Raw genomic sequence first — 22,859 nt, 5'->3', positions numbered from 1 at the left:
GTTTCTCTGTATAGCCCTGGCTGTCCTGGAACTCACTTTGTAGACCAGGCTGGCCTCGAACTCAGAAATCCGCCTGCCTCTGCCTCCCGAGTGCTGGGATTAAAGGCGTGCGCCACCACGCCCGGCAAAAATAAGTCTTTTTTTTTGTTGTTGTTTTTTTGGTTTTTTTTTTTCGAGACAGGGTTTCTCTGTATATCCCTGGCTGTCCTGGAATTCACTCTGTAGACCAGGCTGGCCTCGAACTCAGAAATCCACCTGCCTCTGCCTCCCAAGTGCTGGGATTAAAGGCGTGCGCCACCACGCCCGGCTTTCTTTTCTTTTTATAAAAACAACCATGAAAAATGATAGACAAATTTTAGTAAAAACTATTACAACATTCTTTACTTCTAATTTTAACTTTATAATAGACTACAAGAAGATGCTTATGAAACAAATATCACATTTGTTTTAGCACATGTTTTTAAACAATAGACGTAAAAGTATGTAAACAACTATATAATAAAGAGTTCCCAAATATATTCTGTAAGAAATTCGAAAGCCAGGTGATGGTGGCAGATGCCTTTGATCCCAGCACTCAAGCAGAGGCAGGTGTATCTCTGTAAGTTTGAGGCCAGCCTGGTTTACAGAAGAGAGTTCCAGGACAGTCAAGAATATACAAAGAAAACCTGTCACAGAAGAATAAAAACACAAAAGCCATTTTAAATAAAATAAATTCTTTAAAAAAGTTGCATACTAGGCCGAGCATGGTGGCGCACACCTTTAATCCCAGCACTTGGAAGGCAGAGGCAGGCAGATTTCTAAGTTTGAGGCCAGCCTGGTCTACAGAGTGAGTTCCAGGACAGTCAGGGCTACACAGAGAAACCCTGTCTCAAAAAACAAAAAACAAAACAAAAAAAAAAAAAGTCGCATACTGGGCTGGAGAGATGGCTCAGAGGTTAAGAGCACTGACTGCTCTTCCAGAGGTCCTGAGTTCAATTCCCAGCAATGAAATGGTGGCTTATAACCATCTATTATGAGATCTGATGCCCTCTTCTGGCATGTGGGCATACATGCAGGCATAATAAATAAATGAATGAATGAATGAATGAATGAATGTAATATACTGGGGCTGGAGAGATGGCTCCGTGGCTAAGAGCACTAACTGCTCTTCCAGAGGTCCTGAGTTCAATTCCCAGCAACCACATGGTAGCTCCCAACCATCTGTAATGGGAACTGATGCCCTCTTCTGGTGTGTCTGAAGACAGAGACAGAATACTCATATAAATAAAATAAATATATTTTTTAAAAAAGTAATATACCTTTGAAAAGCGTTTAAAAAACAAACACCAAAAATCCTCCATATTCCAACTTGGACAAGTGAGTTTAAACTTGTGTATTTTCTTCTATCACATGCATAGTTTTACATAGTTACAGTTAGTTCTATCCCACACTTCATCAGCCTACAGACTTTTCAAGGTCGTAGGTGGACTAACAAGATACCATTCAATATGTGTTAGCATCTCAACAAGGCATCTCTGGGGGAATCTGAGCTGACTGTAACTTATGGACCCAACACTGGACACAAGGATAGGGTTTTGTTAAGTTACACTGTATGAGGGAAAGACAGTATCTTCAGTCTTCTTTACACTCTTAGTCCCTACCATAAATTACTTCAACACTGGGAGATGTATAGCGAATAAATGTATACCATGGTTGTTACTGGAGGCACAGGTCTACAACCCCAGCTACTTGAGTGGGTGAGGTAGGAAAACTGAGTTCAGGACCAGGTTTTGTTACGTGCTTAAATTTTAAAAGGGTGTGGGGGTGCACAGGTGCTGTAGCTTAGTGGTTGGCTCTTGTCTAGCATGTGCAAGCCCAAGGTGGATTCCCGGTACTGCAAAAATCATTCAAAAGTAAATAACAAAATAAACCCACACAACGAATATTTTCAGATGTAACTATTTTTTTCTGTTGATTATATTCATAGAATAAATTTCCTTGCTATCAATGAATCACTTTTGGCATTGCGTTTTATAGCAGATTGTGTTTTCCAAAGATGGTCATGCAGACGTTCATGTGCCTGTGTTTGGTGAGTGAAATCGATCCTCTGGGTTATCCACGCGTAATGTGCGACATTCCTCAACCCAGTGGTAGAGGGCCGAGCTCCTCCCTTAAAGCTCTTTGTTGCCCCCTTGGCAGAAAGGGTAGAAGAAATGCTGGCACTTCCAAGCCCTTTAAAGCTCCTGTCTCCCTTGCCTTCTCCTTTTCTCAGGACAGCAGTCTTTGGATTTGAGCCACCATGCTATGAGGAAGACCAGGTTGCTTATGGAGGTTGTGTGTGGGTACCACACTAATGTCCTTCCTGTTACTGCCCTCTTTAACAGCTGGCACCACCTGCCAGACCCTGAGTGCACAGCATTAATGATGCTGATCCTCAAAGTCCAAGTACTGTGGAGCAGAAAAGAGCCGGCCCCACTTAGCCTGCATCCCTGATGCTGGGAGAAGTGCCAAATGGTGTTTGTGGTCATTTCTTACAAACCTAGGACGACTGGAATCCATGTACAGTCTACTTGTATATTGGCTGCACTGCCACCAACTGTAGAGGAATGAATGTGGCAGATTCCCTCAGTCTCACACCTTTCAGGGACACGTATCGCTCCAGGTCTCACTTTACATCTTAGGTTTGCTCCTCCAGGGGGAATTGTTTTATTGCTGCTCACAGTTCTTAGCAGAGTCTATAGCCAAGTTGGTGCTTGGTGTGTGGGTGTGTGTACATGCACACACGCACGTGCACATGTGTGCACGTGTGTTTGTACATTCATTGAAATAATGTAGCCAGAGTGTGCATTTGTAAGATTATGAGCAGGTCAAGCAGAGGCAGGTGAATCTCTGAGTTTGAGACTTAGCCTAGCATGGTCTACAGAGCAAGTTCCAGGACAGCCAGGGGTCTGTTGGTGTCTCTTTCTAGGCCTTCCTAGGTCAGGTTCTCTAGTCTAGTCAGGCAGATGTAGGGAAAAGGAATTCAGAGCACGTGACCACAGTACCTTGCGAGCAGAGGAGAGCATTCCTCATGCTCACTGCATCTACCCCAATCTGGTGCTGACTGGGATGGCGAGGAGATGGACAGAGAGCGCTCCAGATGGCTTGTTCTTCACAGCCATCTGCACACCTTTTACTACTGAATCCATTTTCAGAGCATCCACTGGAGGGGGTGGGGACAGGGATGCAGAGTGGAGCCCTCCAGACTTTTCTTCTACATATCTGGACTCAACCAACTGCCAGCTCCTTTCTTTTCTCTGCTACCCACCGTCTGTGGAGCCCTCTGTGGTCTCCAGCACAGAAGATGTATTCACTGAAAATTCCAGCACAAGAAATTCAGTGAACTGTTTATATAGTCCGGTTATTAGCTCAGCAAATATTTACCAAGCGCCTTACATACATTTGCTCTCAGACTTCAAGGGACATGGAGTCCATGGGAGACTTGTTCTCCATTTGTTCGGGCAGTGCTCACCAGGAGGGTCATGAAATAGACACCTGCAGACCCCTATACTGATAGTTTTTAAAAATCACACTGGCTCATGTGTATGTGTGCCGGTACACATACCGCAGTGCACATGTGGAAGCCAGAAGACAACTTGTATGAGTCAGGTCTTCCCTTTCACCATGGTGAACTCCGTTTTTCAGACTTGATGGCAAGCACCTTTGCCCACTGCGCCATCTCACCACCCCCTCACCAACTTTACAAAGTGCCGGCAGTGAGCGGGAAGGGGAAGCAGATGTGCTGAGGTCAAAGTCGAGTATCCAGCAAGCATTTCCAGTGAGGGAGAGTTGTCCTGGCTACACAGAAATGCTTGGTGTCAGTGTTCATTAAAGGCCATGTTAGGATGTGGCTTTTCCTTCAAACTTGATGCAAGCCACTTAGTGTACAAGGATCTAACCACTACTTTAAGGACCTCCACTCCAGGGATTTCTAACATGACATCCATTATAGACCTCTTGCAGAACACACTGACCTGAACACAGACCAGTGTTGATCTGATTTAAAAGATGGTCAGAGCTCATGAGGGAAGCCATGCAAACTCTCAAGCCACCAGGTGTGGCGCCCTGGCTTCAGTGCAGGACCTCTGGAAGCCTCTCTCCCTAGTGAGTAAGGCATGTCCTGCCACTGGGTGGTCTGGATGATACTCCTAAGCACACAAGGGGCCTTCCTTTGCAGCTGGAGTGGGGTAAATTGGTGCCTATCCTCTGGGCCAAAACCATCAGAGCTGTTCTTGAGCCATTTGTTTGAGCAATGGTGCCTGGTTGCTGCCCCCACTGGAGTCGACTGCCCATTTCTAACTGTACTCTGTGGGATGCAGCTTATGAAAGCAATCTAGCTGTCATTTTTTTTCCCTTCTCATTTAGAAGTAAAACGGGGGGAAGGAAAAGGGGACAGCCAGGGCTATGTGTGGAAGGGGCACAGCAGGCAGATATGGCAGATATATCCCACTGAGGTGGGATGTGAACTGTCAAGGCCATTGAAGATGTGCATCCCAGGGATTCGAGAACAAGAAAGCTATCTCCCAATGTCTCTGCAGCCCCTTTCTTCACTACAAAAAGCATTGTCGGAATCTTCCTTTCACCCCTGTGAAGCCAGGTAAATGATGTATTACCTGTTTGTGATCCTAGCACTACAGAGGCCAAGGTAGGAAGATTTTAGGAGTTCACAGTTAGCATGGACTAATATAGTAAGACCCTGGTTCAGGGGACTCCACACACAACCCCCCCCCCAAAAAAAAAACCACACACATAAAAACCCCACTGCTTTGCCCTCCAGATTAGTCCATTCTGTCAAGTGGCTCTTTGAAGTCAGACTGATTTTAGAATATTCACTTTGTTTTGGAGGCAGGACTTATTTATTGAGACTGTGTCTTTCAGTATGGCCCTGGTTGTCTTGGAATTCACTGTGTAGAACAGGCTGGCCTCAAACCACCGCCCTAGCAATAGCACTGGGATTAAAGGCATGTGGCACAAGAGAGGCTTAACTTTCATCTTTAAACTTCCTCCACAGAATGCATGGAGTTATTCCATGTGGGCCGCTAGGAAATCTCTTTGGGGCCAATGCTGTCCTTGGTGGTGCACTTGGGCCACACCCATCTTGCTTGGTCCTCTTCTTCCTCACTCCATGGAATCCATCACGAGCCCTCAGTCATTCAGGGTGGAAATAAATTGAATTACTGATATCTCCTGAGATGCAGCTCCGGCCTGATATGTAACCACCCTAGACTTGGTAGGAAGCTACTCAGTGACCCATGGCAGTGTTACTGGGCCCTGGTTGTGCCTTCCCGTCCTAGGTGGTCAGACAAGATGTCCTTCCCTGAAGCCTTCCTTCGAAAGAGCCTGCTAATGCTCAAAGACTTTGACATATTCCAGAGAAGGGCAGCCGGCCTCTGCTGGGTTGTCGCTGCTCTGGCTACACTCCAGGTTGCTGAGGAAGGCCTGCAGAGTACATGGAATTGGTCCTGGGGTATTGGTAAACAACTTACCTTTCTCAGCAGCACTGTGTGGCAGGTGGAGTTCTGAAACACTCCAGCACTAAGAAGGCCAGTGTGCCTCATTGGCTCACCTTTTCCAGAGGGTGTCCTATCCATAAATGGGTATCCCTGAATAGCAATACCCTCAGCTCAGGCTGCTCACCCGCAGTCCTGTGTTAAGATGAGCTACTCATCCATTTCCAGATCTGTTGGTAGGAAGGCTGATTGCCAAAGGACACAGGTTTCATTTTCTGGAGAAAATGCTGGCTAGCTGGCATGGTTAGGACCCAGGCAGCAAGTTAAATCAGAGTGAGTGTCACGGAGGGAGCATTCCCAGAGACTGCAGAGGATGAGCAGAGGCAGCAAGCAGACAAAGTGACAGCAGGAAGCGGCTACACTGGCTAGAGCCAAAGATCTGGGTGCAGGAGGCCCAGCTGGGGCCAGATTGTGGAGGGCTTTAAATGTCAGGCTTAGGAATTTATCAAGGGAATGAAACAATCAAACAGGTGTTTCAGGAAGATAAATTTGAAGAGAATGTACAGGATGAATTGGGAAATCTGGAAGCATGGCAACAATTAGAAGGCTATGAGATTAATTAGGCCGTTACAGCAGTCCTGTGTGAGTTGATAAGCGTACAAATGGGAGGAGTGGTGGCAGAAATGGAAAGGGACAGCTGCGAGGGACATTGTTAACAAAGAATGGATGAGGTCTGCTGCCTGATTGGACTGGGGACACAGGGAACTCAAGGAATCAAGGTTGACACCACAGTTGCGAGCATGAGCAACTGGCAGTATAAGGGGCACAGAAAGGGATGTTAAACGACCTCGAAGGTTTCAGGAGGTGTGAATGGGGTCCCAGGTGCAGAGTCTACAGATACCCAACTGCACATGTCTGACAGATAGATACCCAACTGCACATGTCTGACAGGTTCCTGGGTGAGTTCAGGAGAGATGGAGTGCATATTGATTAGTTTGGGGACCAGGCTGAAATGTGAGTGAATCTGTGGGACGAATGTCTCACCAAGGAGACTGCAGGGGAGGAAAGCAGCAAGGCAGCCCTCTGGAGAAGTCCACGGGCGAGGTTCCTACTGCAAAGCCAAACTGAGGAAGAACCAGTTTGCACACATTTCTTTGCCATTCAAATATCAGCTTGAAGAATATATTAGTTTGAGAAAACCAAGTAACATAGCATTTCTGTCTCAGTGGAAACTAGATTATAAACTCTTTCAGTATGCTTTAAAACAAATTTGGTTTAAGTAAAGGCTGGTATTGATAAAGAAAAAGATAAATGTCACAGTGAACGTAATCTAGATTCATGGATCTGAGCCAAGCAAGGAAAAGGAACACGTGACACACATCCTAGGAGGATTTGTGTTGTTAGTAGATATTGACTCACTTTAATACAAGAAACTGCTATATTGGAGGCTGGGGAGGCAGCTCAGTGGTACGCGGTAAGCTGTACCCTGGATTCAATTCCTAGTAATGAAAACAAATAAACAGAACAAAACACGATGCTATATATTTGCAGCACACTTTCTGAAGAATAAATTCAAATGATTTTACCAAGGCAGAATTACTGTAATTATTTTATTATTGTCTTATCTTTATGAAAGGTTATCACTATGTACCCTAGTTTGGCCTTGAACTAATGATCCTCCCACTTCAACCTCATGAGCAGCTGAGGTTCCTGGCAATATCCCACCATGTCTGTGCCAATCCTGTTTAAATACAAGATAATAGTAAGTACAGCTAGCTCAAACACTTGTAGACGTTGTTATAGGAACTCTACAGCAACCTACACTAAGTATGCAGGCAAAACAACTTTTCTTTTTACACAGTCAAGTGTTTTTACATCTATTTACTACTATACTACATTCTTTCATAGTTATAATAACAGACAGGGCTGGTGGTGTCTTATGTGCTGTTAAGATTCTCCGGTGAGCCGGGCGTGGTGGCGCACGCCTTTAATCCCAGCACTTGGGAGGCAGAGGCAGGCGGATTTCTGAGTTTGAGGCCAGCCTGGTCTACAGAGTGAGCTCCAGGACAGCCAGGGCTATACAGAGAAACCCTGTCTCGAAAAGCAAAAAAAAAAAAAAAAAAAAAAGCAAAAAAAAAAGATTCTCCGGTGTTTTTAGTGCAGTCTGTGCAGCTGGATACTTAAGTAGCACAGCAACTGATTCCATGGCACCCCAATCTCTCAAAATCACAGGTTTAAATTATAACGTGGCCTTAAGTGTAGCATGTTTAAATGATATTTTAAGGGTAACTAGTTAACACTTACCAAGAGCAGTTAAGTGACACTTCCTTCCTTGTGGACATTAGCTTTTAAACTTAAGGTTAGCCTTCTGACCTTTTGAAGACAAAAACCTCAAACCATACACATCCCATCTGTTCACAATCAGGTGATGGAAGTAATCTTTATAAAGACATGTTCATTAAAAATGTGACTACTAGCCTGGCGTTGGTGGTGTACACCTTTAATGCCAGCACTCAGGAAGCCGAGGCAGGCAGATCTCTGTGAATTTGAGCCAGCCTGGTCTACAGAGTGAGTTCTAGGACAGCCAGGACTACACAGAGAAACTCTGTCTCGAAAATACCCCCCACCCAAAAAATGTGACTACTAATTACCTCATATACATATAGATATGTATAGGTTCATATCTATGTACACATATAGGAAGAATAGATGGAGAGCTGATACTCTGCTCTACCTGTAAACTAGAAGCAGGAAGGCTTGGATCTTGGGATCTTAAAGGAGTGCTAAAGTGCCTGCTGATGATACACAGGTGCCAGCACACAGGCTCGAGCGCACACGCAGTGCTAATAAAAGCAGTGAACCGTTTTCTTCGTGTCCTTAGACATTTAACTAAAACCCAAAAGTTTAATTTTATCAGCTAATTTTAATGCAAGCATTGACCTTTCAAGATGCCAATATTATCAAATCTCTTTTAATATTAAAAAAACCAATAGGGGGCTGGGGAGATGGCTCAGCAGGATTAATTACTACATCACTTAGAAATTAATTTCATTTCAGCTTTAGGCTGACTTGTAGAACACTGGGGAAATATAAAGATACAACAAAGAAAACTAGCAAGGTTCATTTGAGAACTTCCAACAATGAAAGCAGTCTCTGGTGGTAAAGAACGAGGTGCACATTCTCACTGGGGTTACAATGGCGAGGCCTCCTTGCCCTCACCAAGTGAAGGGAGCGGCACCTGCTCGCTCAGAGCCACCCAATGTAATACATGTTCTGTGGACTAGAAGGTGCAGGCTTTGCAATGCTCACAAGAAGCTCCCACAGCTTGTTTCCTGTTAAATCTAACGAGTCTGCGAAACATGCTTCTTATGTCAGAAGAGGTGCACACTCGGAGGGGCTCAGCTCCAACTTCTTCCAGACCAGTTAAAAGCAAAGTCCAAATGTTTGGAATTAACTGAGGAACTACTCTCCAAAGATCCACAAAATGTTCACGCCAGAGAGCCCAAGGTTAACTCTCCTGCAAAGGAAGGGAGACAGTTTTAGTAGAATTGCTTGCCGAAGTATCTAAGGGCTGATTCTAATAAAATTAACAATAGGAGGGACATCTGTTTAACTGGTGGCAGCTGAGGTGACTCAGCAAGGCAGCCTGTCACACAGCTCAGCAGGTGAGTTCAAGTAATGGTGACTACTTCAGTAACTGTGCTTAAAACCTATGTTTAGAATAAATTGGTTTATGGGGTGAAAAATTAATTTTTCAGTAGACTTAAAGAGCTACATCAAATAAAGAGAGCTAAACATTTTTTTTAGTAATATTACACAGTGCCAATTAATTTTGTCTTTTGAGACAAGTTTTCTCTGTGTGGCCCTGGCTGTCCTGGAACTTTCTCTGTAGACCAGGCTAGTCTCCAACTCAGAGATCCACCTGCCTCTGCCTCCTAAGTGCTGGGATTAAAAAGCATGTGTCAAAAACCAAACCAAACCAAACCAAAACCAAACCATGTGTCACCACTGCCCAGCATCAATTAATTTTTTAAATAGGCCTTGGCTTGAGTAGGAATCTCCTGATTATTAGGGTTTTCTCGGTAAGTGTCTTAGTTACTTTTCTATCGCTGTTGTAAAACACCATTGCTAATTTTAGGTGTGGTGGCACACACCTTTAATCCCAGCACTCAAGAAGCATGGGCAGGTGAATCTCTATTTGAGGTCTACAGAGTGAGTCCAGGACAGTCAGAGCTACACTGAGAAATCCTGTCTTAAAATAATGATGATGGTAAAAGATACCATGACTAGGGCAGCCTATAAAAGAAAGCATTTCAAAGGTTTAAGAGTCCATGACCGTGACAGCAGCAGTCAGCCTCAACACCAGCTCTGAGCAACACACTGCCTCTAACAAGGTCATATCTCCTTATCCTTCCCAAACACTTCCACCAATTATTCAAACACATGAGTCTATGGGGGTCATTCTCTAAGTTTGTTCATTATCATTCTTTTGTTTTGTTTTGGTTTGGTTTTTCGAGACAGGGTTTCTCTGTGTAGCCCTGGATGTCCTGGAACTCACTCTGTAGACCAGGCTGGCCTCAAACTTAGAAATCTGCCTGCCTCTGCCTCCCAAGTGCTGGGATTAAAGGTATGCGCTACCACACCCGGCTATTAGTCATACATCTTAAACTATGCCATACCGTATGTGACAGAAAGACAAATATATTCCAGAATAATATAATTGTTCTGAATATAAGGGAAGGAAAAGGGGCGACAGAACCTATACCACCTAAGTCAGACACTGCAAGCCTAAACTGAAGTGTCTGAGGGCCGTTAGCTGGAACTCTGAGGTGTAGTTGTTTGGGAAGTATTAACTATTTATGAGCTTTGAGTCCCAGGCTTTATCTAAGGCACTCATACTCTATGCTATAAGATGGGAGGTTTTGTTTGTTTGTTTAAGACAGAGTCTTAACCGTGGCCTGTGTTGGACTGGAACTCACTATATATATGGATAGCTTCTTAAACTCATCTTCTGAATATTGGGATTACAGGTATATATCACTACACCTGGCCTTAATTATCTGCTTAAAAAGCATTTTTAAAGATTTATTTTAATGTGTGTGTATGTATGCCACATTTGCTGGTCCTTGTGGAGGCCAGAAGAGGGTGATGGATCCCCTGAAGTAGGAGTTACTGGTGGTTGTGAAGTTGCTTGGTGTAGATGCTGAGAAATGAACTTGGGTCTTCTGGAAAAACAGCAAGTGCTTTTTAAGCCAGCTGAAAAATTAATATTTTAAAGTATTTTTTCCTTCCTTGGTTAAAAGAAATACAAGGGGGGGATGAGGAGATGGCACACAGACACACATACTTCAACATAAATTACATGTAAATCATACACTTCAACATAAATTACATGTAATTTATTTATTTACAATGTAAATCACAGATTTGGAAGTTGGACATGGTGGCGTTCACCTAGCAATCCCTGAGGGAGAAGCAGGAAGGTTGGGAATTCAAGGCCAGTGTGTGATATATGATACATGGACTAAAACACCAAACAACAAAATTCTCCTAAGACATGGAAAAGCCCACCCTGGGGATATAGTTCAGTAGGCCACTCAGCATCAGAGAAGCTGAGCTCACGGCTCAACACTGTCAAAAACTGACCAAGCACAGTTCTCATGAGCTAAAGTCTCACCATGTATTCCAAGAAGTTTCAAGCCCTGTGGTGGTGGCACATACCTTTAATCCCAGCAGGAAGAGGCAGGCTGTGAGTTCAAGGACAGCCAGGGTTACAAAAGGAAAAACCCTGTTTTGGAAAACCAAATTAAACCAAAACATCAACAACAAAAAATCCCACAAACAATTACACCTCAGCCTTTTAGAAACACCCAATTTAAATTTCTCTGTATATAAGCATTGTGCCTGGATGTCCATGTGTGTACTGTGTGCATGCCTAGTGCCTGTGGAAGCCAGAGCAGGTGTCAGTCCCCTGGAACTGGAGTTAGACAACTGTGAACCACCATGGAGGTGCTGGGAACTGAACAAGAGACCTCTGCAAAGGCATCCTGGGCTCTCACAGCTGAGCCATATCCAGTTCCAACAGTGATTTTGTATATTGACAATACATTTGTTGTAAATTTCATATTCCATTCTATATATGTATACATGCAATTATAAACAAACCTTACTAGAAATTTTAGAAAAAAAATTCTTTCTAATACTGACAAATGCCTAAGACACACCATAAAATTAAAATGTCAGCTCAAAGAGCAGTAAGTTTGGGTGTAATTCATTTTTAAAGCAACGTGAAAGATACAAACTCATTCTTCAAAGCAGTCTGGATGTTGAAACCTGACACTGGCTGACATTTGCTGGAGGTGAATGGAGAGGCTGAGTAGAAAGATACCTTCATTTTCTAGTGTGTACCGTTATGCCATTTAAGTATTTTTATATTGAGCATGTGTTATTTTTGCAATTGAAAAATAATGAAAAACCTTAGCTTAGATACTTTACAAAATGATTTTTCCCATTTAATCTTTCTTATATTAAAAAATATGAGGCTGGGTATGGCAGCATTTTTCATTTTTCATCTCAGCACCTGGGAGGCAAGGGCAGGTGGTCTCATATCCATGAGTTCAAGGCCAGCCTGGTCTACATAGTTGAGTCCAGGATAGCAAGGGTTACACAGAGAAACCCTGTCTCAAACAAACAAACAAACAAACAAACAAACAAACAAACAAGCAGGATTGGAGAGATGGCTCAGTGGTTAAGAGCACTGACTGCTCTTCTAGAGGTCTTGAATTCAATTCCCAGAAACCACATGGTAGATCTGATGGTCTCTTCTGGTGTGTCTGATGATAACTACCGTGTCTTTATATACATATGCATTCATATATATATATTCATATACATAAAATAAATAATTTAAACAACAACAAAGCAACCAAGAGCAGACAACATAAAAGGACAGAGGGGATACATGTTTCTGTGTGTTTACAACTGTCTACTTTCATCTTTTCTAGGTAATAAAGACATTTAGGAATAGAGTTTGCTTGAACTCAGACAGCACCTTGCACACACACCACCTTCCTATTTCCAGCAGACACCCAAGACAGTATTCAGTATGTAAGCAGTGTGTGCCCCTGTGAGCAGTATTCAGTATGTAAGCAGTGTGTGCCCCTGTAAGCAGTATTCAGTATGTAAGCAGTGTGTGCCCCTGTAAGCAGTATTCAGTATGTAAGCAGTGTGTGACCCTGTAAGCAGTATTCAGTATGTAAGCAGTGTGTGCCCCTGTGAGCAGTATTCAGTATGTAAGCAGTGTGTGCCCCTGTAAGCAGTATTCAGTATGTAAGCAGTGTGTGCCCCTGTAAGCAGTATTCAGTATGTAAGCAGTGTGTGCCCCTGTAAGCAGTATTCAGTATGTAAGCAGTGTGTGCCCCTGTAAGCAGTATTCAGTATGTAAGCAGTGTGTGCCCCTGTGAGCAGTATTCAGTATGTAAGCAGTGTGTGACCCTGTGAGCAGTATTCAGTATGTAAGCAGTGTGTGCCCCTGTAAGCAGTATTCAGTATGTAAGCAGTGTGTGCCCCTGTAAGCAGTATTCAGTATGTAAGCAGTGTGTGCCCCTGTGAGCAGTATTCAGTATGTAAGCAGTGTGTGCCCCTGTAAGCAGGCAACTTTACTTCATTTTGCCCTTTAGAGTCTCAGTTCAGGCAAGTCACGTGGCACACGGACCCGGGCTGTAGTGGCAGCTCATTCTGGGACACATCTAATCTCCAAACTATGAGCAGCACGTGTAAACACAATCTTTTTCACAGAGGCTCGCCTGCCCAACAGAGTGGACCAGCCACACATGTCCTCTGCACCAGGCACTTCCCTTGACCTCTCACTTGCTTTAGGTCCTTGTTATGACTGCTGGACCCCAGGAGCTAAGTCTTCAGACTCCCATTTATAAATTAGCAGATTTTCTCAGCTTCAGGAGTGGTCCAATTATTTCAAACAGTATTTGAAATATTAAAACACTGAATCATCAATATGACAATAGTCAATCTGAATTTGTAAATAATGTGTTTCATTACTCAACTCATAGACAACTTCAACAGACTATTTTTCTTTTCAATTAGTATTATTTTGGCAAGGGTACAAATTAGATCCTTTGGAAATATAACGACTTTGTAGAATGCTTTGCGTCTAAAACAGAACTCCAGGGGACACAGTGTAAAGCCACCTTGCTGTCATCTCACTGACTTTACCAACAGGACAGTGGTGGCTCTGAGGCACTGATGAACTAGAACCCATCTGGACTGCCTACAAACCGTGTGCTGTATGTGCTGCCTGCGCAGAATCCTAACCCAGGAGGACTAACTAAACTAAGCTAAAGTTAACAGCAAGGAACTACGTTGAGTAGTTCACTTTAAAGTCGTTAAGTACCTACCCAAGCATTCCCGACTCTTTGGTCTTTATGATATAAAGGAACATCAGCAACGTATGAAACATATTATTCCTGCCCTAGAATCAAGAAAAAAACAAAACTTAGTAAGTTTTGAATTAAAAAGATTCAGTCATACACAAATGCAGATCTTATCAGTCTGCATCCCACCAGTTCAAAATCTGACATAATTCAAAGTTGTGTTCATTTGACACACATCATCTATCTTTTTCTAGCAAGTGGGGACCCTATGGCCAGACAGGATCCACGGAGCATGGAGCACGCATGGAGCTGATCACGGAGCAGGAAAGGGCTGACACTAAAGAGTGACTACTAAGTGTGGCGTGTGATGGGAGTGGATGCCAGAGAAACACAGGAAGTCCCTAACTTAGACTGCAGAGGCAGGACCTTGCTTCCTCAACGCAAGAATGGAACAGACCTGAAATATGAACAGAGGTTGACAGACTGGGTGGGGTAGGGTGTGGGTCTTACACACTCAGAACCAAATCATGATGAAGCTTTTCTTTTCTTTTGGTTTGTTGAGACAAGGGTTTCTCTGTGTAGTCTTGGCTGTCCTTGAACTCAGAAATCCGCCTGCCTCTGCCTTCCAAGCACTGGGATTAAAGGCGTGCGCCACCACTGCCCAATATCATGAAGCTTTCCTGGGGTTGATGGGTCCATACACTACACATAAAGCATACTCTACCTCCCAAGCACACCGCTGTAACAAAGGTGTTAGGATTCAAACAGCTTTTAGCTAGTCTTCAAAACAGTCCAGTATGCCCTTAATACATAAAGAACGTGGTAAATTATTTTATCTGTAAGAACAGCCAGGCAATGTTTGCCGGCTCTGAAATTCAACAATGATTTTTAAGTGTTAGTATAAAATCCCTCTATTGATAAATCAACTTTATATGACTTCGGGTGTATAAATTTTAAAAGGTGGTGTTTTTCTTTCATTTAAAAAAAAAAAAGCAACATGGGCAGCCTCAGGAGCCTCCATGGCTCAAAATACATATGCAAGTACACAGTACTATTAATTAAACCGGAAAGCAGCTACTATCTCTGCTGGGGATCTGATACAGAACTCAGTGTATGATTCTATGTGTTTGGAGGAGCCTGCCTGTAATCCTAGCACTCAGGAAACTGAGGCAGAACTGATCATCTGAAGCCAGCTCGGCCACATGATAAGACCCTGTCCGTTCCCCACCTCTGCAAACTAAAAACCAACAAAAACAAATTGCAGTCAATGCAAAATTTCTCAGTAAAGACGCTGATAAAACAAATTGCAAAGATCACCAATAAAGCTTCTTTGTAACCAGGAACAAACCACCTGCACGGACCTGTGACCTGTGACCTGTCAGGTGGCTTCTCACACGGAGTCATTGGTCATAGTTTCTAACAGCCTGGGAAATGTTCTATGCCTTAAAATTCAATTATTAGCAATTTGGGCTAAAGAAATGATCCAAAATACAGATGGCTGAGTGGATCAAGATGGACACTTGACAGTGCTTGCCATGAGAAAGCTCAGCCGTCCAAGTGTTCAAAAGGAGAATATGGTTGGAGAAATTATGCTGTGAAGGATTTTTATGGCCTTTAATATTTTTATAAAAGATTTTTAAAGTTGAGAAAAATTATGTCTTAAAGTTTGTTATTAAAATGTTATATAAATAACATGATTTCAACCCTTAGAAAGATATAGAAAGAGCTGGAGATAGGGGTATACATCTTTAATCCCAGCATTCAAGGGGCAGAAGCAAAAACAAACCAATAGATTCAATTTTAAAAATACCATCAAAGTGCCATTCTGATGTTCCCTAGTAACCTATCCTTTAGGGACAGGAGGGAGCTCCGTGGGAGAGCACTTGCCCACCACGCATGAGGTTCCGAGTTCAACCCCAAAACTGAGAGGAAGAAATACCTTTGGAAGATTGTAGACATGTCGCTGATAGATTAGCTCGTAATGTGGAGGGTTGACAGCACTCTGATAAATACAAAACACATTTTCATTCGTAACATCTGTGAAGAAAATGTGACATGTTAAAAACTAAATTTGTAGGGAATTTCAGGCAAAAGGAATTTCAACATGTTCTTTTAGGAGTTAGAACCTGGTTTATTAGGCGTCTGAACGAAGTGCTGAGAAGTGAATGTTTTTCCATCAGGGTACTTAGGGTGTGGAGGTAATCTGGAATCAAGGTAGGTGCAAAACACATGCATGATGATCTGCAAACAACACAACAATCATTCAAAGTTAGCATGACAATCTAGCACAGACACAGATCTTACAATACCCTTTATAAAGATAAGACATGTACTTAAATTACAAAACATTTAGTGTCTTCATGAAGTAAGGCTCGGCTTATATTTCACACAATCTACTCCAGGGCTGGTGTGTAGCCAAGTGCATAGAGCACTGTAACGACTGTGATTGCCACCAGCTTCCTAAAAAATAATTCACTCAAGCTGGGCAGTAGTGGCGCACACTTTAAGTCTCAGCACTGGGAAGGCAGAGACAGGGAGAATCTCTGAGTTCAGGGTCAGCTTGGTCTACAGAGTGAGTTCCAGGACAGCCAAGACTAAACACAGAAACCCTGTCTTGAAAACAAACAAACAAACAAACAAACAAACAAACAAACAAGGCTGGAGAGATGGCTCTGCAGTTAAGAGCACAGACTGACTGTTCTTCCGAAGGTCCTGAGTTCAAATCCCAGCAACCACATGGTGGCTCACAACCATCTGTAATGGGGATCTGATGTCCTCTTTTGGAGTGTCTGAAGACAACTATAGTATAGTTACATATAATAAATAAATGAACCTTAAAAAAGAAAACAAACAAACAAACTCACTCAAAATTGAAAAATTAAGTATCTGCCATATTATCAACTTGATCTTGTAATGGGAATTTTTAAAGAGAAGCATTTAAAGTGTGTGTGTGTGTGTGTGTGGCCGGGCATGGTGGCGAACACCTTTAATCCCAGCACTCGGGAGGCAGAGGCAGGCAGATTTCTGAGTTCAAGGCCAGCCTGGTCTACAGAGTGAGTTCCAGGACAGCCAGGTCTACACAGAGAAACCCTGTCTTGAAAAACCAAAAAAAAAAAAAAAAAAAAAAAAAAAGAAGTGTGTGTGTGTGTGTGTGTGATTTCAAGGTTATGCCCAGAGTCTCACACAGTCTAGGCAAATGCTCTATTACTTAGCCTTTTTTTTTTTTTTTTTCCATTTTGATGTAAGGTGTCAACAAGTTCTTTAGGCTGATCTTGATCTATTCCGTAGGCTCAGGCTGGCCTTGAAGGGAACTTGAAACCCTCTGCTCAGCTTTCTGAGTAGTTGGGATAACAGGCCTACATTTGACCTGGCTCCTTACTTTCTGTTAAGATGCAAAGTATGCATCCATACAGGTGTCAGCAACACTAAGAAAAACTGCATACACTCAATTCTCAATTTAAATATCAACTTCAAAAGTTAATTTTCATGCAAATATTTAATACAAAAATAATACAATTTTCAAAAACATAAACTTTAATACTGTTTGATTTGTTTGCTAAATTATGATAGTAGCAGTCTTTCCTAAAGTAATAATCTCACATAAGAAGGAATGTGTCATAATATTTTTTTTTTTTTTTTTTTTTTTTGGTTTTTTCGAGACAGGGTTTCTCTGTGTAGCCCTGGCTGTCCTGGCACTCACTTTGTAGACCAGGCTGGCCTCGAATTCAGAAATCCGCCTGCCTCTGCCTCCCGAGTGCTGGGATTAAAGGTGTGCGCCACCACGCCCGGCTTGTGTCATAATATTCTTTGCTACATCACTTATCACATAAAAACAAACTCTTTCCCATTACCACTTCATCAGTCTTTTAGGTCCAATAAAGAATAATTAAACAACGATGTGTAATAATGAAAAGCTGCTTAAATACCATACAAGCAGAAAGGGGAGCAGGACACGGCACCATGCACACAGGGTTCCTGCAGGCAGGCTGAGGAACTTCAGAGAATAGGCCCACCTAAGGAAGCAGACAGTCTTTCCAGTGCCGGGCAAGACACTGGCGGTACTTTAATCACTTCCTTCCTACTTCCTACATTCTTTCTAATACTTTATACTGGGAAAACAAAACCATGTAAGTGTGATAACAAATTCACCAAGCTAAAAGCTAACCAAGACCTTACAGCAGAGTCAGTGGGCAGGTCTGTGTCCCACTTGCGTCCTTTGAAGTCTCCACCTCTGTTCCATCGGAATGAACTCATACAGCCCCCCTGAGAAAGTTCTGTGTAAGAAAAGTAAAAATTAAAATGCTACAGACCAAAAGAAAACAAACAAACAAAAACAAAACAAGAAAAGAAAGCCGGAAGATTCCAGTAAGAAAAATATTCTGTTGGAAAACCTTACCAGGATATTAAAAAAAGAAAGATAAAAAGAAAGGAAGGAAGGAAAGAAGGAAAGAAAAGGAAGGATAAACAAGAAAACTGTAACTTAAAGGAAACATTAATTTATCATAATACATGACAGTATTTGAATCCTGATTCAAACAAACAATATTTAAAACAGGATTATGTATTTCCTGAGATGGTAGGGCATTTAAAACACAAATGTGAGGTGTGGTAGCTGACTGTGGTCAGTATGTGCTAATAGCATGGTTAGTTAACATTGTAGAAAGCTATGTTTTACGAATACGTTAAGAAAACATTACAGATGAACTAACTCAACAACTGAAAGACCACCTCACAATGGAGCTTTAATGAAGGAGCCTCACAAATGGCCCGGCTCTGACTCACAGCAACATGCAGGACTTGATTGCAATCAAACAGACCGAAAGCAGCCTGGGAATGACAGGTAGGGGAGGTCGGGGAGAAAACGCTGATGTGAAGGCTGTGAGTTTTTTTTTTTTTTTTTGAGGTGGGGGCACTGAACAGGCAAACTAGGCACATGCTCTATCCCTGAGTTCCTGAGCTCATCTAGTGTTGTGTGCTTGCTTGGAATTCTCTTATGTGACAAGTTTATACAAAGTTATGAAAGACCGCTTATTCTTAAAACTGAATCAATAACACAGACTGTAATACTTTCCATGCAAAAATGTATGAAAAATCTGAATACTGAAATACTATTTTAAGAATCTGCTTTAACAAAGAAGCATTTTACAGTCTGTCCAAATGAACAATAAGTCTAATTTTATGAACTGTCCTGAGTAGAACGGTACACTGAAGAGAGTACATGGGCCAGCTCAAGAGGCTCATCTTCCTGATTTCAGGCCAATCTCCTCAGATCTCATCTCTCCCCAAATTCTAAGCACATAATAGAAACCACAAATTAAATAGAAATTACGAAAATTACAAGAATCAGATTAGCATACTGATATTACAGAGAGTACCACAGTGGCACTCAGTTCTTGGTAGTGTTAGGAGCAGAAAATGAATCCAGCCTATTTAACTCATTTAAATTTCTTACACAGAATAAAAGAATTAAAAATTTCAAGGATACTCTTTTGACAGTTCTTAGTGTGTCAACTAGAGGACAGACAAGTTGTTCAAGTATAAGCCTTAATTAACCCATACTTAAATATATACTTACAAAATATAAGACCATAATTACATTTTTACTTTTTTCAAAATATGTTTTTCCTTGTTATCTTTCATTTACAAAAATCCTAATGTTGCAAAAGAGCTTTCATTTTTCCTCTTCAAATCAAGTTACCTTTGATTCTTTCAAACAAGTACTCCTGATTTGGTGTTAGGTCTAAATACTGCACAATTGCATTCAGAGTTGGAATGAGAGGAGCTCTGACCAGGGCAGCTTGCTTCAAGCTGGTAACACTCGCCTCTGTTAGAACACAAAGAGCACAGATTACTCATCAGACTCCACTCAACTGCCCCCCTTGCCTTGCTTGCTTTCAGATAGCTGCTCTTCAGAGCCTTCAGCATCTTACACACGTCTGCAGTGCCTTCCCTAACACTCTAGCTCAGGTTTCACCCGCCAAGCACAAAGAGGAGTAACTCAACTCTTCCTACACTTTTATTTTCTTCCACCATTCCTGTTTATCTCATTTATTAGAAAGAAAGCTCAGTGGAAGCAGGGGCTTTAGTCATTGTTGTGCAGTGTTATACTACACCAATGCCTAAAATAGCACCTAGCTTATTGCAGGTACTCAATATTTGTTCAAAGAATAAAGGAAAGCAATAATTAATCTTTTTAAAAAAGATTTATAATTTAAAGATGTATTTTTACTTTATGTGTATGAATACCTTGCCTGCATGCATATCTGTGTACCACATATATATCTGGTGCCTGTGAAGGCCAGAAGATGCTATCAGATCCTCTGAACTAGCTACATTTACATTTAGATTTAGTTCTATTTGGTTGTAAGCTGTGTGTAGGTAACAGGCCTGAGTCCTCTGAAAGAGCAGCCAGTGCTTTTAATTAACCACTAGGCCAACTTTCCAGCCCCTGGATATTTGTTTGTTTGTTTGTTTCTTGCCTGTTTTATTACTTTTTTGGGGGGTGGTGGTTTTGAGACAGGGTTTCTCTGTGTAGCCCTGGCTGTCCTGGAACTCACTCTGTAGACCAGGCTGGCCTCGAACTCAGAAATCCTCCTGCCTCTGCCTCCCAAGTACTGGCATTAAAGGCGTGCACCACCACGCCCGGCTTGTTTTATTACTTTTAACCCTGTATTTCTGTGTCCGTGTGTACTGTTCACATGAGTGCAGGTGACCATGGAGACACACCGTGTCCGAGCTCCTGGAGATGGATTTGCAGGTGGTTTGTCAGCGTTGGGAACTGAACTCAAGCACCCTGCCGGAGCACTCTGTGATAGTAACTAGTGAACCATCTTCCAAGCCAGAAATAACCTTGCAGTATATACTTCACATCATTTCACGTAAGGTGGCTACATTTTCTCACTTTCTCTTAGACACACACACAAACTCACACACACACTCTCTCTCTCTTACACACTCACACTCACACACACACTCACACACACACACACCTCTCTTTTAAAAAAAGGCACCCAAATTCATGTTGGCAAAACTAATATATAGAAATATGTAGAAAATATTACAGGTATAAAAGACATACCACAGCTTTCAAAATAAGCTGTATTAAAAGTTACCCACTGTACCAGGGTAACTAGATTTATGATAGTGATTTCCTTTAGAGTATGAAAAATAAACATGCAAAAAATTAAGAGGAAAAAAGGCAGCCTAAGCACATAAGCAGCATGTGGTGTTAGAAGAGATTATTCCAATATAGAAGCAACAGCATCAACTGGCCCAAGCCTTTGAAGGGCATCCATACTGAAAACCTTATTCACAGCAACACTAGTTATAGCAAGGAGTCCAGATGCCAATCAACTGGTGATAGGTAAGCAAAACGGGTAAGATCCTTTCTGAGCATTAGCTGGGCATAAAAAGAAATAAAGTACTTGGATGAAACTTAAAAGCATAGGCCAAGTTAAGGAGATCAGTCACAGGGACCACAAATGGAGTCATCACTAGCATCGCTAACATGGAACAGCACCGGCAGGCCTGCTGCAGAGAGACTCAGAAAGGAACTGGCACAAGGCTGGGGAACAGTCTGGAAAGGAGAGCGACAGCTAAAGGGTGTGGGGTGATGACATGCTCTAAAATTAGCCTTGCATCAGCTTCAATCAGGTTCAAGCACACCTTTGGACTGTCCACTTTCAAATACAGCTGCTACATTTGAAACTGAGAACAATCACAATCATTTCTTCTTCACCGGAAGACAGCAAAGGATGTTCAACGGCCCCTTACAGGATGCTTCCCACTTGACTGATCTACTGAAAGTAACTCTCGCACACGCACGGCTCTGCTTCACATACCTCCTATCTGTAGCTCTGGACAGCCCATCCTTCTCATCTGGGTGCTGACAGACTCAATCTCTTGCACAAGCGGCACCAATATTGTCTCACTGATCCACTAGGGAAGAATGAAGAATAATTTCTGTAGTTATCATCCTAAAGTTTTTCTCAAGTCATCATTTCCTGCGTCCAGGTACCTTTGTCTCATCCTTGATTGACTGTGTCATAACCACAGTGAGAGAGAACACAGGTGGCAGCAGGGTGAAGCTGAGCCCAGGCGTGCTGCAAAGCACACATCAGCTTACATCCTTACACCATATCTGCTGCTTATTTGAAGAAAATACTGAATTTTCAGCTAGACGTTACATTTTTCATTTTTCCTTTGAAACTTTCATTTTTCAAGATGGGCATAGTGGCTCGTGCATATAATCTGGGTACTTGGGAGATGGAGACAGGAAGACTATCACAGGTCTGTGGTCAGCTGGAGCTACACTGTAAGACCCTGCCTCCAAACAAAACACTTTCCATACTTGTACTCTTGGCTGAAAGGAAACATAACCTTTGGCCTACATGTACTCAGTAGTACCATACCACGTGTGCTGGTTTATAATCAGTAAAGCAGTTTTCAAACTAAGGTAACTCATTAACTCACTGCAGGCTTGTCCATGCCCTAACTGTAGACAGTCAGATCTGCTTAAAACCAGTTTGTAAATATTACAGTATTACCTTTAACGATTAGGAATTTCAAACTCCCTTTTCCATGGCTAGTATCAAGCTAATCTGCGGGTGTGAAGAGAATCTCTGCTACGTGTGTCTTAGTGTTCTGTGTTTGCAGTGACTCTGACTACCACCTCTGTTCCTAAGCTTCTGCTTAACTTGAGAGGATGAAAAGAGGTTTCAGATGCAATACTAACCCACAATTATCTATACAATTTTGAATGAAAAAAAAAACCTTTGAAAACTAAAAGCTTTTTATATATATATATATATATATATATATATATATATATATATATATATATATGAAATAGTTTGTTTTGTTTTTGGAGACAGGGTTTCTCTGTGTAGCCCTGGCTGTCCTGGAACTCACTCTGTAGACCAGGCTGGCCTCAAACTCAGAAATCTGCCTGCCTCTGCCTCCCGAGTGCTGCACCACACCCCATTATTTTCATTTTAATTCT

General features: G+C 42.3%; 1 protein-coding gene across 1 annotated transcript in view; it reads right to left on the bottom strand.

Moving 5' to 3' along the window:
- Positions 1-7,586: 7,586 nt before the first annotated feature.
- The window catches only part of Tmem209 (transmembrane protein 209), a 29,461-nt gene continuing 14,188 nt past the window's right edge, over positions 7,587-22,859 (bottom strand). Inside the window, exons 9-15 of the mRNA XM_021164760.3 lie at positions 21,700-21,796; positions 19,557-19,682; positions 18,035-18,132; positions 15,985-16,099; positions 15,798-15,895; positions 13,883-13,956; positions 7,587-8,985 (exon numbers count right to left, since the gene is read on the bottom strand). Coding sequence (XP_021020419.1) covers positions 8,931-8,985; positions 13,883-13,956; positions 15,798-15,895; positions 15,985-16,099; positions 18,035-18,132; positions 19,557-19,682; positions 21,700-21,796 — 663 coding nt within the window. The 3' untranslated portion in view covers positions 7,587-8,930. The remainder of the gene's footprint in view (positions 8,986-13,882; positions 13,957-15,797; positions 15,896-15,984; positions 16,100-18,034; positions 18,133-19,556; positions 19,683-21,699; positions 21,797-22,859) is intronic.

Source organism: Mus caroli, unplaced genomic scaffold (assembly GCF_978045245.1).
Source record: "Mus caroli unplaced genomic scaffold, Mus_caroli_1 scaffold_7, whole genome shotgun sequence".
Taxonomy (NCBI): Eukaryota; Metazoa; Chordata; class Mammalia; order Rodentia; family Muridae; genus Mus; species Mus caroli.
The sequence above is the reverse complement of the archived record's forward strand: the minus strand, read 5'-3'. Positions and strand labels throughout refer to the sequence as shown.